This window comes from Lynx rufus, unplaced genomic scaffold (assembly GCF_022079265.1).
Source record: "Lynx rufus isolate CCGP_SWC_20201006 ecotype Redwood Valley unplaced genomic scaffold, mLynRuf1.p SCAF_6, whole genome shotgun sequence".
NCBI lineage: Eukaryota > Metazoa > Chordata > Mammalia > Carnivora > Felidae > Lynx > Lynx rufus.
This window is the reverse complement of record NW_025814878.1, coordinates 4,106,334-4,122,293: the sequence shown is the minus strand read 5'-3', so window position 1 is coordinate 4,122,293 and position 15,960 is coordinate 4,106,334. Positions and strand designations below refer to the sequence as shown.

Here is a 15,960-nt window from a genome sequence, read left to right as displayed (position 1 = left end):
TGGATAACCCAGCATCCAGGCAGCAGTCCCACCCTTCACGAATAAACATCAAAACAGAATCAGTTATTTTCACAAAGATTTGGGAAGATGGCTAGGAGAAGTGAAAATATTTCTCCTCATCTTTTTGGCAATGCTGCATTTTCTAATTTTTACCCGGAAGGCGGCGACAGTCCCTGCTGGGTATTCAGTCATCACACCCAGAGCCTAACAGCCCCCACTGACTTGCACGGTGGGGAGGGGGGCACCGTAATGGCTTTTTATCATGTTAGCATTTCCTTTGTCTGGTGCTAAATTAGCTCATTTCTTTCATGTTATGAAAATGCATGCTCTCAGATTATTTCTTTTTCTCTCCTGCCACTTTCCCATTGAGCTTTATGAAGAGTAAGGTGCTCATAGCCTGTTTTCCACAGGCCCTGGGTAGTATGTAGGTCACAAGTCTTCAGATGGAACGAGGACTCCATTTGGTGTTTATATCTTTGACAGCTGCATCATCATCTTGTATCAAATCCAGGCCCTCGGGGGAAGGAGTCTTCCTCCCCACAGATGGTGCTCAGAATTGGAGATCCCAGCCACAGTTGCTCAGAAATGTGAAGGAGCCATTTTCAAGTTGTCTGAGCTCGGGCTAAGAATCTTCTTCTTGCTGGGATGTGGCTGGGGTTTCCCATTAGTCTTGCCTCCTTCCAGAGGTCTAGCGATCACTGTCCTGGGCAGCGTCTTTACCAGAAAACAGGTGTTTTCTGCTTTCTCTGAGCAGCGGTTTGAAGGTGCCTGGGTAGCACTGATCTCATCATTTGCTTAGGGCCGTGAATTCTGCTGCTTTGTAGAAAGAGCGTTGTCCAAGATTTCAAAGACAAACTAGACATTGTTCTTTGTCACACAGAGGCTGGTTGGAATGGGGGACTGTCACAAGCAGCCAGTATTGTACAAAGTCGTACCAACATAAGGCGCTTTCTCTGCTAGGACTTCAGGGCATGGAGGGGTTAGGGGCTCTAGTTAATGCTCACAGGATGCGTGCGTATTGCACACTCAATTCAGTGAACTAGAGAGAATCTACTCCTTCTCTTGGCCAGAGAAGCCTCCTGGACAGGGCATATCCTTAGCACCCGTTAGAAGGAAGTTTCCTGCAACTCCCTTAATCTTGTGCCCAGCAGGCTTAGAAGACAGAAAAATGAGTTCTAAACACAAAATGCATTGTTGATGTTGAGAGTGTGCCTGATTTGACTTTCTTCCTCTTTTCCCTGTTACTATAAAATTCGGTTGGATGGGGATCATTCATTCAGTCACTTAGCAAGTATTTTTCAGGCACCTGCCTTATGTGAAGCATTGTGCTGGGGGTTGTGAAGGACACAGCCGTGAGCAGGGCCAAGTCTTGCCCTCCAGGACCTCCAGTCCAATCAGGTGCATGGGGCATGTCCACCAACACCACAAGTACCACAGAGAGGAGCAAACAAAATATTACAGAGGCGCAGAAAAGAAGCCATCACTTCTGCTTGGCGTTGAGCCAAGAAAAAATTTTCACAAAGTCTTTATAGGAACTTGAACATTGGGTGTCGGGGCATTCCAGCCACAAGGGCTGGGTGAGCAGATGCCTGTGTGGGAAGGCTGAGGAGTCATGGACGCCTGAGAAAGAACATGAACTTAACTTAGCGGGAAAAGGGGAGTCACTGCAGGCTTTGGGGCAGAGACGCATGGTCTAGAGCTGACAGGTGGTTAGGGCAGGTTGAAGTGGGGGCCTGACAGGCAGAGGGCTGAGACGCTGTGCCAGCTGTCCCCCAGGCTAGAGAACCCGAGGAAGACAGTGCATGGGACTTACTCCTTGAGGTGCCTGCGAGGATGGAGAGGGGCAAAGTGAGGCTGTAGGGTGTGCTTTGGGCAGGACGAAGGCTGCCTTCTCTCTAATTAATAAGAGGGAGGGATGATGCGGTGCCCATGGGGCAGTGCACTGAGGTTCCTGCGGGGGCTTCTGAGAAACAGACTCAAGAGAGAGCTGGGTTAAACATCTGGGGGGCCCACAAGTGCAAAGCCACCTTGCAACAGGGCTTGCTTTTCAAACCAGCACTTCCCGATCTCCCTTCCTGCTCCTTGTCCTTTCTTCTCCAGCCACCAGTGTCTAGAAAGGGCACTTGGCCAAGTTAGAGGTCTCCACCATGAACTGGGATTGCCACATTTTTAATTACTTAAATGAGACCGCTTGCCACTTACAGTGACCAAAGGACTTCTTGTCACCTTCATCTCATGACCAGAAAAGTCAGGGGACCAGCCTGAGTTTTTACCCAGGGGCAGGAGCAGGTTTCAAAGGAAGACCAAAAAAGTTGTATTTCAGATTCACATGTGATCCCTCACAGTCAGAAGCCCTGGTGGGTGGTAGCCATTCACTTGTCAACTAGACTCTCCCCATTCCTCCTTTCCTGGGTAGGTCATAATTAATCTGCACCCCAAGTGCAAATAACTTAAACCACAATGTACTATCTCTGGGAAGAGAATGTGCCAGGGGACAGAATACTCAAGTTAAAGACAATGATCTCTCATTTCGAATGTCACATATTAGCAACCTAGGGCGGTGGACATCCTTGGTGGGAGATGGGGGAATGCAGGTAGAGGCTATGGGAGACTCCGGAGCCGTCAGCCTGGAGAAGTGGGTGGCCCTTAAAGATAACAGCCCCACATGCAGTGGACTTGGGACAACAAGAAGCCATATAGGACGTGGCTTACTCATTAGCTACATCTTGCTCTATGGAGGCAACCTCTGGGACTTTGAGCAGGCATCCTTTGAGGTCAGCCAAGTAACATTTCAGACCTAAAAGGGAAAGACAGATAATGCTGTAACCCAAGATCTGCTAAACCACCTCCACAGGGGGTTTCTGACAGCACTGAAGTATCCTTCATCCTTGGAGAAGCCAAATGGAACTAAATAAATCACAGCCTGCAATACTCATGATGGATCACATCCTACTGACCAGTGGCCCCATCATATTGTCCTGCTGTGCCCTGGGTGCTGCCGCATAACAACTCTTCCAACTGTTTCTTATTCAAACTCATTAATAACAAGAAGGGAGGAATGTTGACCTGTTTTATTCTCTGCCATTATTCAAATAGGCATCCTCCTGTTGAATTTGGAATTTAAATTATGGAAAATCATATTCTACACAATTAATCATTTTCCTAACCATTTTGTAAAAAGAATATATACAGGGTGCCTGGGTGGCTCAGTTGGTTAAGCATCTGACTCTTGATTTCGGCTCAGGTCATGAACTCAGAGTTTGTAGATTTGAGCCCCACATCAGGCTCTGCACTGTTGAAGCCTGCTTGGGATTTTCTCTCCCTCTCACTCTGCCCCTTCCTGGCTCGCTCTCTCTTTCTGTCTCTCAAAAATAAATAAATAGACATTAAAAAAATTAATACGCATGCATGCGCACACACACATATACACACACACACATAGTCCACCTAGAGTAGATTCTTTTATACTAAAAAATACTTTAGGGCTACAGATTCAGAGGGGCACATGCACCCCAATGTTTACAGCAACATCATCAACAATAGCCAAATTATAGAAAGAGCCCAAGTGTTGGGATGAATGGACAAAGAAGAAGTGGGATGTACATATGGAATATTACTCAGCCATTAAAAAGAATGAAATCTTGCCATTTGCAATGATGTGGATGGAGCTAGACTGTATTATGCTAAGTGAAATAAGTCAATCAGAGAAAGACAAATATCATATGATTTCACTCATATGTGGAATTTAAGAAACAAAACAGATGAATATAGGGGAAGGAGGAGAAAAAAGAGAGAGGGGAGCAAACCGTAAGAGACTCTTAACTATAGAGAATAAACTGAGGGTTGCTGGAGGTGAGGTGGGAGGGGAGATCAGCTAGATGGGTGATGGGCATTACGGAGGGCACTTGTTATAATGAGCACTGGGTGTCATATGTAAGTGATGAATCACTAAATTCTACTCCTGAAACCAATATGATCATATATGTTAACTAACTAGAATTTAAATAAAAATTTGAAAGGAAAAAAATATTTTAGGGCTAATATATGTAAATTGAAATCCATTAATGCCAGGGTCAGTTTTATGCCTCTGATATGGACTGTGTTTATTTCTGATTGTGGTACACCAGCACATTTCCAAGGCTTCATACAGTGGTAAGGTTGTTTTTTATATGACAATAAGTATAACCAAGGTAATGTCATACTTTATGCCACAAATACCTTTTAATGACCCTCTAGAGCTTGAGTTCCTTGCTCTTAACTCCAGGATGATATCACAGTCAGAGATTTAATCAATAGACTTGCAGCAATCGATTTTTATTACCAGCTCTTCATAAAAGTTCCATGTCACTGTCCAAACATGGACTTACAGTCTAAATAACGTAATAGACACGCCCTGAGGAGCACCTATCCCCAAAGCCCACCGCACCACACCACGTCATAGAGCTAGGATTCAGCCCCATATGAACATTTGGATTCCAAGTTTGATTCAGTAGTAAATGTGCTTTTGATTGTCACTTTATACTGGATCTTAGTGGGGCCATCTTTTAAAATCTTCTCTCTAACTGTCTAATTCCTATTGCAAGAAAATGTTCCCTTTACAAATCCAGGAGTAGATACTAAGGGCTATTTACCAGATTATGGTGTCCTCAGTCTCTTAAATGTTTGGTTATTTAACTTGAGGCTTTTCACATTTTTTAAGAAAAATCGGAAGCCCATTAAAGGGTATTAATTATGTTCAAATTTGCCAGAAAACACTCGAGGAAAGCAATGATTTTTTTTTAATGTAGAGCAAAATCAGTTGAATTTAAAAAGTCCTTTCCATAATTGAACTGAGTGCTTTCACAAAGTGCTAATCTTTAGGTTAGAGAGTCTTGTGTTCCTTTTATCCACATTCTTTGTATCTTAGGGCTCTCTTTGCCAAATATACTGTTATACAAGAATCTCTGAGGATGTTCAAAAAGGTCATAAGTGTCTGGAAGTTTGGGCAGGGTCACACTGATGCAGGAGTGACAGTGAACAGTTTTTTATGGTTTCCTGTGAGTCCCATGAAGAGAAGTCACAACTGACAATCCAGCGAGTGAAATGTGACACGAGAGACCGGTGATGGTTGTTTCATTCTGTTTCTGCAGGGCAGTTGGTATGGGAAAGATGAACGAGATGTTAGAAATGTCATAAATTGTTGTGTCTCTAAATCAGGTGTTTCTCTTGGAGACCCCAGTCTGCCTGCCTGCAGGCCATGCCTCCCAGTCGTTTTGGGGGTCACTCATCCACCTTCTTAGAGTTGTTGGAAAGTCATCTTTACCGTGACCTGGTCTTCAGGTCTCTGTCTCATTCACCATGCCTCTTCAAGACCAGATGTTCTAACATGCCTGATGCTGGCCTCGGCAAAGGGGATCATGCCCCGTGGTCCTTGAGGCCTGGACTCTTGCTGGGATCCCCTTGCCATCCCATCAGAGATCTCACTACCTCCTCTGCAAGCACGGCACAGGAATGGGGTGCTGGTCCCTAACATTCCCAGGACTGAGCCCCCTGTCCACCTCCTTGTCTGGAACAAAGCTTTCATCTCTACTCTCTCTGTTTGTTTCAGCTTGAATATCTGCAAGCGTATCCCCTGGTGGGTGGTCCATCCAGAAGGTGATTTCCATTCCAGATCCTACAATCTTGTGATTCCCTGTTGTGTTCCTTGATGGTGCCCATGAGGTTACTGAACGTGGTGACAACAGACTGACCACGGTCATTGCAGATCCGATCCTCACTCAGCTCCAGGCATGGCGTTGGTTCCCACTCTGCCATTCGCCACCTCTGTGGAGTCAAGGGACAGTGATAATGGGCCAGGGTGCAGTGCTTAAAGCTGTTCTGGTGCCTGGATCCCCAGAGCCCAGCTGGTGTAGACTAGAGTCTCCCTGACTCCTCACAGTCCTTGCTGAATGTCTGCTCCTAGGACTGAAAGACAGCGAAGGGGTTTCATAGAATTGAGTTGGGCCATGCTCTTCAATTGGTAGCTCAAATGCCTTCTGGATATGAGTCTGTTCAAGTTTTATATTTCTTCCTGTTTGAGTTTTGGAAGTGTGTGGGTGCTTAGGAATTTGTCCATTTCTTCCAGGTTGTCCAGTTTGTTGGCATGTAATTTTTTCATAGTATTCCCTGATAATTGCTTGTGTTTCTGAGGGATTGGTTGTAATAATTCCATTTTCAGGAAGAAATAGAAAACTTGAACAGACCCATAACCAATGAAGAAATTGAATCAGTTATCAAAAATCTCCCAACAATAAGAGTCCAGGACCAGATGGCTTCCCAGGGGAATTCTACCAGACATTTAAAGCAGAGATAGTACCTATCCTTCTCAAGCTGTTCCAAAAAATAGAAAGGGAAGAAAAACTTCCAGACTTATTCTATGAATCCATCATTACTTTGATTCCTAAACCAGACAGAGACCCAGCAAAAAAAGAGAACTACAGGCCAATATCCCTGATGAATATGGATGCAAAAATTCTCAATAAGGTACTAACACATTGAATTCAACAGCATATAAAAAGAATTATTCACCATGATCAAGTGGGATTCATTCCTGGGCTGCAGGGCTGGTTCAACATTCACAAATCAATCAATGTGATACATCACATTAATAAAAGAAAAGATAAGAACCATATGATCCTGTCAATTGATGCAGAAAAAGCATTTGACAAAATTCAGCATCCTTTCTTAATAAAAACCCTCAAGAAAGTCGGGATAGAAGGAACATACTTAAACATCATAGAAGCCACTTATGAAAAGCCCACAGCTAATATCATCCTCAATGGGGAAAAACTGAGAGCTTTCTCCCTGAGATCAGGAACACGACAGGGATGTCCACTCTCACTGCTGTTGTTTAACATAGTGTTAGAAGTTCTAGCATCAGAATCAGACAACAAAAGGAAATCAAAAGCATCAAAATTGGCAAAGATAAAGTCAAGCTTTCACTTTTTGCAGATGACATGATATTATCCATGGAAAACCTGATAGACTCCACCAAAAGTCTGCTAGAACTGATACATGAATTCAGCAAAGTCTCAGGATACAAAATCAGTGTACAGAGATCAGTTGCATTCTTATACACTAATAATGAAGCAACAGAAAGACAAATAAAGAAACTGATCCCATTCACAATTGCACCAAGAAACATAAAATACCTAGGAATAAACCTAACCAAAGATGTAAAAGATCTGTATGCTGAAAACTATAGAAAGCTTATGAAGGAAATTGAAGAAGACACAAAGAAATGGAAAAACATCCCATGCTCATAGATTGGAAGAATAAATATTGTTAAAATGTCAATACTACCCAAAGCAATCTACACGTTCAGTGCAATCCCAATCAAAATTGCACCAGCATTCTTCTCGAAGCTAGAACAAGCAATCCTAAAATTTGTATGGAACCACACAAGACCCCGAATAGCCAAAGTAATTTTGAAGAAGAAGACCAAAGCAGGAGGCATCACAATCCCAGACTCTAGCCTCTACTACAAAGCTGTAATCATCAAGACAGCATGGTATTGGCACAAAAACAGACACATAGACCAACGCAATAGAATAGAAACCCCAGAATTAGACCCACAAAAGTATGGCCAACTAATCTTTGACAAAGCAGGAAAGAACATCCAGTGGAAAAAAGTCTCTTTAACAAATGGTGCTGGGAGAACTGGACAGCAACATGCAGAAGGATGAAACTAGACCACTTTCTTACACCATTCACAAAAATAAACTCAAAATGGATAAAGGACCTGAATGTGAGACAGGAAACCATCAAAACCCTAGAGGAGAAAGCAGGAAAAGACCTCTCTGACCTCAGCCACAGCAATCTCTTACTTGACACATCCCCAAAGGCAAGGGAATTAAAAGCAAAAATGAACTATTGGGATCTCATGAAGATAAAAAACCTTCTGCACTGAAAAGGAAACAATCAACAAAACTAAAAGGCAACCAACGGAATGGGAAAAGATATTTGTAAATGACATATCGGACAAAGGGCTAGTATCCAAAATCTATAAAGAGCTCATCAAACTCCACACCCAAAAAACAAATAATCCAGTGAAAAATGGGCAGAAAACATGAATAGACACTTTTCTAAAGAAGACATCCAGATGGCCAATAGGCACATGAAAAGATGCTCAATGTCACTCCTCATCAGGGAAAGACACATCAAAACCACACTGAGATACCACCTCACGCCGGTCAGAGTGGCTAAAATGAACGAATCAGGAGACTGTAGCTGCCAGAGAGGATGTGGAGAAACGGGAGCCCTCCTGCACTGTTGGTGGGAATGCAAACTGGTGCAGCCGCTCTGGAAAACAGTATGGAGGTTCCTCAAAAAATTAAAAATAGATCTACCCTATGACCCAGCAATAGCACTGCTAGGAATTTATCCAAGTGATACAGGAGTGCTGATACATAGGGGCACTTGTACCCCAATGTTTATAGCAGCACTTTCAACAATAGCCAAATTATGGAAAGAGCCTGAATGTCCATCAACTGATGAATGGATAAAGAAATTGTGCTTTATACACACAATGGAATACTACGTGGCAATGAGAAAGAATGAAATATGGCCCTTTGTAGCAACGTGGATGGAACTGGAGAGTGTGATGCTGAGTGAAATAAGCCATACAGAGAAAGACAGATACCATATGTTTTCACTCTTATGTGGATCCTGAGAAACTTAACAGAAGACCATGGGGGAGGGGAAGGGGGAAAAAAGTTAGAGAGGGAAGGAGGCAAACCATAGGAGACTCTTAAAAACTGAGAATAAACAGGGTTGATGGGTGGGAGGGAGGGGAAAGTGGCTGATGGGCATTGAGGAGGGCACCTGTTGGGATGAGCGCTGGGTGTTGTATGGAAACCAATTTGACAATAAATTTCATATTTAAAAAAAAAATGCCTTCTGGAAAGCAGAAGTTTATTATAGTCCACCTGCCTAAATGCCTTTAGTCTTCTTCAGAAACCGGCTTGCAAGTTCATTTCCATAGCTCATTAACCTCTTTTGGACAGATTAGCTCTAAAATATTGAAAAACGGTTTCTTGCCTTTAAAGGGTGCATTTGCGCTTCTCAGCTTTTGGGCCAGGAAGGTGTTCAACTCAGGAAGGAAAGCCTGGGTCTGGGGAAGATGGTTCTAAGCCGGCGTCTTGTTTTCTTGTGCAGTTTCAGGGAAGGCCGGGAAGATGGCACAGATTCACTAGCTGTATTGATAGCTCGCGGGGTACAAGTTCTTGTTCATCCTGCATTGATCGTGCAAGTGGGATGATTTTCTCTCCTCTGCCAGTGTCTTTCCCGAGTAGCACTGTGGGAGCAGAGGGCCTGGGGTTTTGTGGCTCGACAGGGAGGGTGAAGCTGTCCACAAGAGAGAATTGCAGACCTCCCCAAATGTAAATGCTTAACATAGATGAATTTTTAATGGAAATCAATTTTGCTCCTCCAAAGAAGCTTACGGCTTCTTGGAAAATATAGACTGCTCACTGTTGATTACTGACATTATATTTCCTTTCTCTTTCCCCTCTCCTCCTGCCTTCCCAACCTGTTGGCAGCTGCCCGTATCTAGCAGTGAAAATCACCCCCGCCATCCCCGTGGTTGGTGGCATTCTGTTCTTCTTTGTGATGGGGACCCTGCTTCGCACCAGCTTCAGTGATCCGGGAGTCCTTCCGCGAGCCACGCCGGATGAAGCCGCCGACCTGGAAAGGCAAATAGGTAACCTGGAAAGGCAAAAAAGCAGACGAAGGTCTGCCCTTAGCCTCGGGTCCCTTCCCACCTTGGCTCGGCCACAGTGTGGAAGGACAGGCCCAGGTGCCCGTGCAGGAGGGGCAGGCGGGGCACTGGACGGTGACGCCTAGCCGGGGAGGAGTCCCGGAAGTCTTCGTTCCCGCCGCAGCAGGATGACCTGAGTAGAGGTGGGGTGTAAAGTGGCTGGAGGTAAGGCCCAGGGGCTGGCGCGCTGGAGGCGGGCTGGCGATGCCATCAAGTGAGGGTCGGCGCCAAGTTCTGTTTCCCGATGCTTCTTGGAAACCCAAGCTCCTCTGAGAAGGAGCCTCTGTTATGAAAGACCCATAGTTTTAGGTGGCTGCCCTCTGCTCCCTTTATGCACTTCATGCTAGTTTCTGTAACAGAAACCTGGAGAGGTTACATCTTACCCCACTGTCTGGGTTATCCAGCCTAGGACCCAGAACTTCCTTTATTAAGGCATGGCCAAGATAGATACATATTTGTGATATATTATTGAGCTGAATAGCTTTGGTTTTCCTTAGATATGTATCCTAGGATTAAAAGTTTATAGCAACACATTTTAAAACATAGTAAAACAAATCCTAATCCCTCACGGAGCGAACTTTTAAAGTTGTATTTTTGGTTAAGAAAAGAGAGATGCCTCTTGCTCTTAAAAGTTTGCATTTGTGACCATGTGGCTTGGCGGTGGTGCAGTGATAATCTGACAAGAGTGTCAGAGGGGCTGTGATCACTCCGTGTGAACATAAAGCTTAGCATGAAAACCCACCTGACAGTTCCCTCCTGCTGTTCCTCCTACGCCGTGGGCTTCCCTTCCCAGGCTTACTCAGCTGAAAGACCCCCCTGCTTTGCAGTGTAAAGAAATACAAGCGTGGGTCTTGAGAGACAGCACCTGCTGTGGTCTGCCATCCCCAAGTACCAAAGCATGACTGTGTCCTCTGAGTATCTGCCTACATCCCTGTTGTCCAGGAGGGGGGCAGTGAATGACTTAATGGTGGGAGTGTTTGGTGGGGGTCTGCTGGGCCACAGCCTTCTTGTGTCCTGAGGCAGGGAAGCAGAAGGAAGAATCAGCAGTGGAGAGACAGACCGTCTCTTAGTCACCTCATCTTGGGATTTCAAGACATTAGTTATGAATTAATTTGTAATTTAAAGCCTTGCACTTATAGCATGTGAATCATTTGTAAAGGCTACCCATGGCTATTGCTGAATTTGATCATATCCAAGCAAGTATTGGGTTATTACATCCATCTTACCAATAAGTAAACAGAGCCTCAAAGAGGCTAAATGGGAGAAAGTGGCAGAGCCAGACCCTTGAACCCAGGTCTCCTGGGTCTCAGCCCTTATTCTTTCCAGAGCATCATGTCCCAGGGGAGAGACAGGCCCAGTTTCCTTCGAAACAGAACTGGGCCTATGGAAACTGCACGGTCTGTACCTACATCACATTAGCATGCAGCTAGAAAATCCTCGACTCAAGCAGTGTGCAAAGAGCCCAGCTCTTCACACTGGCCTTGAAGCATTTTCCTGCTGTGATCCTATTTGCTATCCCACCTCTTGGTTAGTGAAAGGAGCATCTGCAAAATCAACAAGATTAGGAACTGGGGATGATAAAGAGTGCCACCGGAATTCCCTAAGAGAGTTTCCGTTCTTCCTTGTTAATATTGAAGAAGTTGAGTGATTCACTGAAGTGCTGTATATATCCTAAGAGCAGTATTTTTCAACATGAACATTCTTAAAACCAGCGCTGCCTCATGCTCTCAGAGACACAGAATCTGTGAGAGAACTAGATGGGGTAAAGGATGAAACCAAATCTTGTTTCCTGTGAGGAAGAGCAGAGGGGCTTTAGAGACAGGCGAGCATGGCGGACATGAGTTGCTCTGCGCATCCGTTCCCCAAGAAGCAACAAAAAAATTGGAAGAAATAGTCACAATCATTTCATGGCTCTAGAATTCAGCTGTATTGAGGAGCAGTTACTCATGAAAAACTGTTGGACTTTGGTTAAGTAGAGTGGGTGTCTATGACGTTCTCACCTGGAGCTGCTTCAATCCCCACCCAAATTCCAAAGGTGATAAAGTTCAGCCTGGACAGGGCAAGCTCTGAAAACCAGCAGCTTCCCTGAAGGGCCAATTTGCTTTGGAGTGAAGTATGGAAAAAATCAGTAACTGAAACTTTCACCTTAAGAAACTAGAAAAAAGACAAACTAAACTCAAAGCAAGCTATAATAAGGCAGTATTAAAAATGACATTGGAGGGGCGCCTGGGTGGCACAGTCGGTTAAGCGTCCGACTTCAGCCAGGTCACGATATCGCAGTCCGTGAGTTCGAGCCCCGCGTCACGCTCTGGGCTGGTGGCTCAGAGCCTGGAGCCTGTTTCCGATTCTGTGTCTCCCTCTCTCTCTGCCCCTCCCCCATTCATGCTCTGTCTCTCTCTGTCCCAAAAATAAACGTTGAAAAAAAAATTAAAAAAAAATGACATTGGAAATAAAAGAAATAGAATACAGAAAACAACAGGGTAAATCATAAATCAATGAGACCAAAAGTTAGTTTCTTGAGAAGACTAACAAAACTGGCAAACCTTTAACTATACTATCCCCAACCCCTTCCAAAAAAAAAAAAAAAAAAAAGAGAGACAGAGAAGATACAGATTACCAAAATCAGGAATGAAAGCAGAGGCCTCACTGTTGACCCTACAGATAGTAAAAGGATTTTTACTTTATGCCACAAATTAGACAACTTAGATGAATATAAAAATTCTTAGAAAGCCACAGTTACCAAAAGAATGACTCAAAAAGAAATAGAAAAGCTCAAGAAACCCATAACAAGTAATCCTTACCTCATACCTTACACACAGTTTAATTCGAAATGGATCATAGACCTAAATTTAAGAGCTAAAATTCTAAAACTTCTGAAAGAAACATAGAGAAAATTTCCATGACCTTAGGATAGGCGAAGACTTCTTACATAGACACCAAAAGCATGATCTATAACGAAAGTCAAAGATAATAAATTGGATTTCATCAAATTAAAAATTTTTGTGCTTCAAAGACACCTTTAAGGGGCACCTGGGTGGCTCAGTTGGTTGGGTGTCTGGGCTCTTGATGTTGGCTCAGGTCATCATCTCATGGTTTGTGGGATCCAGCCCCGTGGTTGGGCTCTGTGCTGACAGTGAGGAGCCTGCTTGGGATTCTCTCTTCCTCTCTCTCTCTGCCCCTCCGCTGCTTGAGCTCTCTCTTTCTCTCAAAATAAATAAATACACATTTTAAAAAGATACCATTAGGAGAGCCTGGGTGGCTCAGTTGGTTAAGTGTCCGACTTCTGCTCAGGTCATGATCTCCTGGTTCACAAGTTTGAACCCTGCCTTACGCTCTATGCTGACAGCTCAGAGCCCAGAGCCTGCTTCAGATTCTGTGTCTCCCTCTCTCTCTGCCCCTCCCTTGCTCATGCTCTGTCTCTCTCTCTCTCATAAATAAATAAATAAATAAATAAATAAATAAATAAATAAATAATTTTTAAAAAGACACTATTAAGAAAACAGAAAAACAAGCCAAAGACTGGGAGAAAATAGTTGCAAATCATATATCTGATAAAAATATCTTGTACTTGTATCCAGAATATAAAGATCTCTCACAACTCAATAATAAGATAACCCAATTAAAAATGAGTAAAGGATTTGAACATTTTTCCAAAGAAGATATATGAATGGCCAAAGAACACACGAAAACAGGATCAATATCATTAGTTAAAAGGGAAATGCAAATCAAAACCACAATGAGGTACCACTTCACACCCACTAGAATGGCTCTAATCCAAAAGACTTGAGGGTGACAAATGATGGTGAAGGTATGGAGAAATTGGAACCATCACGTATTGCTGGTGGGGATGTAAATTGGTGCAGCCACTTTGGAAAACATTTCCTTAAAATTCTTCAAGAAGTTAAGCATAGATTATCCTACAACCCGGCAACTCTATTTCTAGGTATTTATCCAAGAGGAGTGACAACATATGTCTCTGGTGTGCCTTGTACCTAAAACCCCAAAACTGGAAACAACACAAATTGTCCATCAGTGAGCAAACTGATGAACAACATGTGGTATATCCACATAGTGGAATACTATTAAGCTATAAAAAGGAGTCCAGTGTTGACACGTTACAACACAGATAAACCTTAAAAACACACTCAGCAAGGGGTGCCTGGGTAGCTCAGTCAATTGAGCATCTGACTTTTTTTTAATTTTTAAAACTGTTTATTTATTTTTGAGAGAAAGAGACTGAGGGGAGAGGACAAAGAGAGAGAATCCCAAGCAGGCTTTGCACCATCAGTGCAGAGCCCAATGTGGGGCTCAGACCCACGCACTGTGAGATCATGACCGGAGCCAAAACTGAGTTGGAATCTTAACCGACTGAGCCACCCAGGTGCTCCAATAATAATTTTTAAAGAGGCTCAGACACCCAAAAAACAGAACTCCAAAATTTATAGTACGGACAATAACCATCACCCACAATCTCGTTACAGGAAAGAGTATCTTTTTTTAAAAAATAATTTTCTTGCTTTTTAATTGAGATACAATTAGCATAACATTATATTAGTTTCAGGTGTACAACATGATTCGATAATTGTGTAGATTGCAAAATGATCGCCACAATAAATATGATTCACATCCATAACCATAAATAGCTAATAAATTATTTTTGTAATGAGAAATTTTAACATTTACTCTCTTAGCAACTTTCAAATATGCAATACAATATTAGTAACTATTGTCACCATGATGCACATTATACCCTTATGACATTTATTTTGTAACTAGAAGTTTGTAGATTTTGACCCCTTTTACCCATTATGCTCACCCCCACCCTCCTTACCTGGCAATGACCAATCCGTTAAATCTGTTCTCAGTATCTATGAGCTCTGTTTTTTTTAAAAGTTCTTTATGTAAGTGAGATTATACAGTATTTGTCTCTCTTTCTCTCTTTGATTTATTTCACTGAGTATAATACATTCAAGTTTCATCGATGTTGTAGCAGATGGCAAGCTTTCCTTTTTTATGGCTAAATAAAATTCCATTGTATATACATACCACATCTTTTTCTAAAATTTAAATTTTAGTTGGTTAACATACAGTGCAATATTAGTTTCAGGAGTAGAATTCAGTGATTCATCACAACAAGTGCTCTCCTGATGCCCATCATCTATCTAGCCCATCCCCACCCACCTTCCCTCCATCAATGCTCAGTTTGTTCTCTATGGTTAAGAGTCTCTTGTGGTTTGTCTCCCTTTATTCTCTTCCCCCACCCCTTCCGATATGTTATCTGTTTTGTTTCTTAAATTCTACTTATGAGTGAAATCTTATGGTACTTCTCTTTTTCTGATTTATTTCACTCAGTGTAATGCATTCTAGCTCCATCCACATCATTGCAAATGGCAAGACATCATTCTTTTTGATGGCTGAGTGATATTCCATTGTGTATATATACACCATGTCTTCTTTTTTAAATTTAATTTTATTATTATTATTTTAATTTATATCCAAATTAGTTAGCATATAGTGCAACAATGATTTCAGGAGTAGATTCCTTAGTGCCCCTTACCCATTTAGCCCATCCCCCCTCCCACAACCCCTCCCGTAACCCTCTGTTTGTTCTCCATATTTATGAGTCTCTTATGTTTTGTCCCCCTGCCTGTTTTTATATTATTTTTGTTTCCCTTCCCTCTTGTTCATCTGTTTTGTCTCTTAAAGCCCTCATTTGAGTGAAGTCATATATTTGTCTTTCTCTGACTAATTTCACTTAGCATAATACCTTCCAGTGCCATCCACATAGTTGCAAATGGCAAGATTCCATTCTTTTTTATTGTAATACTCCATTATATATATACACACACCACATCTTCTTTATCCATTCATCCATCGATGGACATTTGGGCTCTTTCCGTACTTTAGCTATTGTTGATAGTGCTGCTATAAACATGGGGGTGCATGTGTCCCTTCGAAACAGCACACCTGTATCCCTTGGATAAATGCCTAGTAGTGCAATTGCTGGGTCATAGGATAGTTCTATTTTTAATTTTTTGAGAAACCTCTATACTGTTTCCCAGAGTGGCTACACCAGCTTGCATTCCCAGAGCATCTGACTCTTGATAATGGCTCAGGTCATTATCTCATGGTTCATGGGATCAAGCTCCACATCAGGCTCTGCACTGACAGTGAGGAGCGTGCTT

The 15,960-nt window shown here is 42.8% G+C and overlaps 1 protein-coding gene across 2 annotated transcripts in view; it reads left to right on the top strand.

The window, feature by feature from the left end:
* Positions 1-15,960, top strand: part of ZDHHC14 (zinc finger DHHC-type palmitoyltransferase 14) — a 291,313-nt gene that overhangs the window by 161,578 nt on the left and 113,775 nt on the right. For both annotated transcript variants that reach the window (XM_047102756.1, XM_047102755.1), the window contains exon 2: positions 9,558-9,718. In XM_047102756.1, the coding sequence (XP_046958712.1) occupies positions 9,558-9,718 (161 nt within the window). The remainder of the gene's footprint in view (positions 1-9,557; positions 9,719-15,960) is intronic.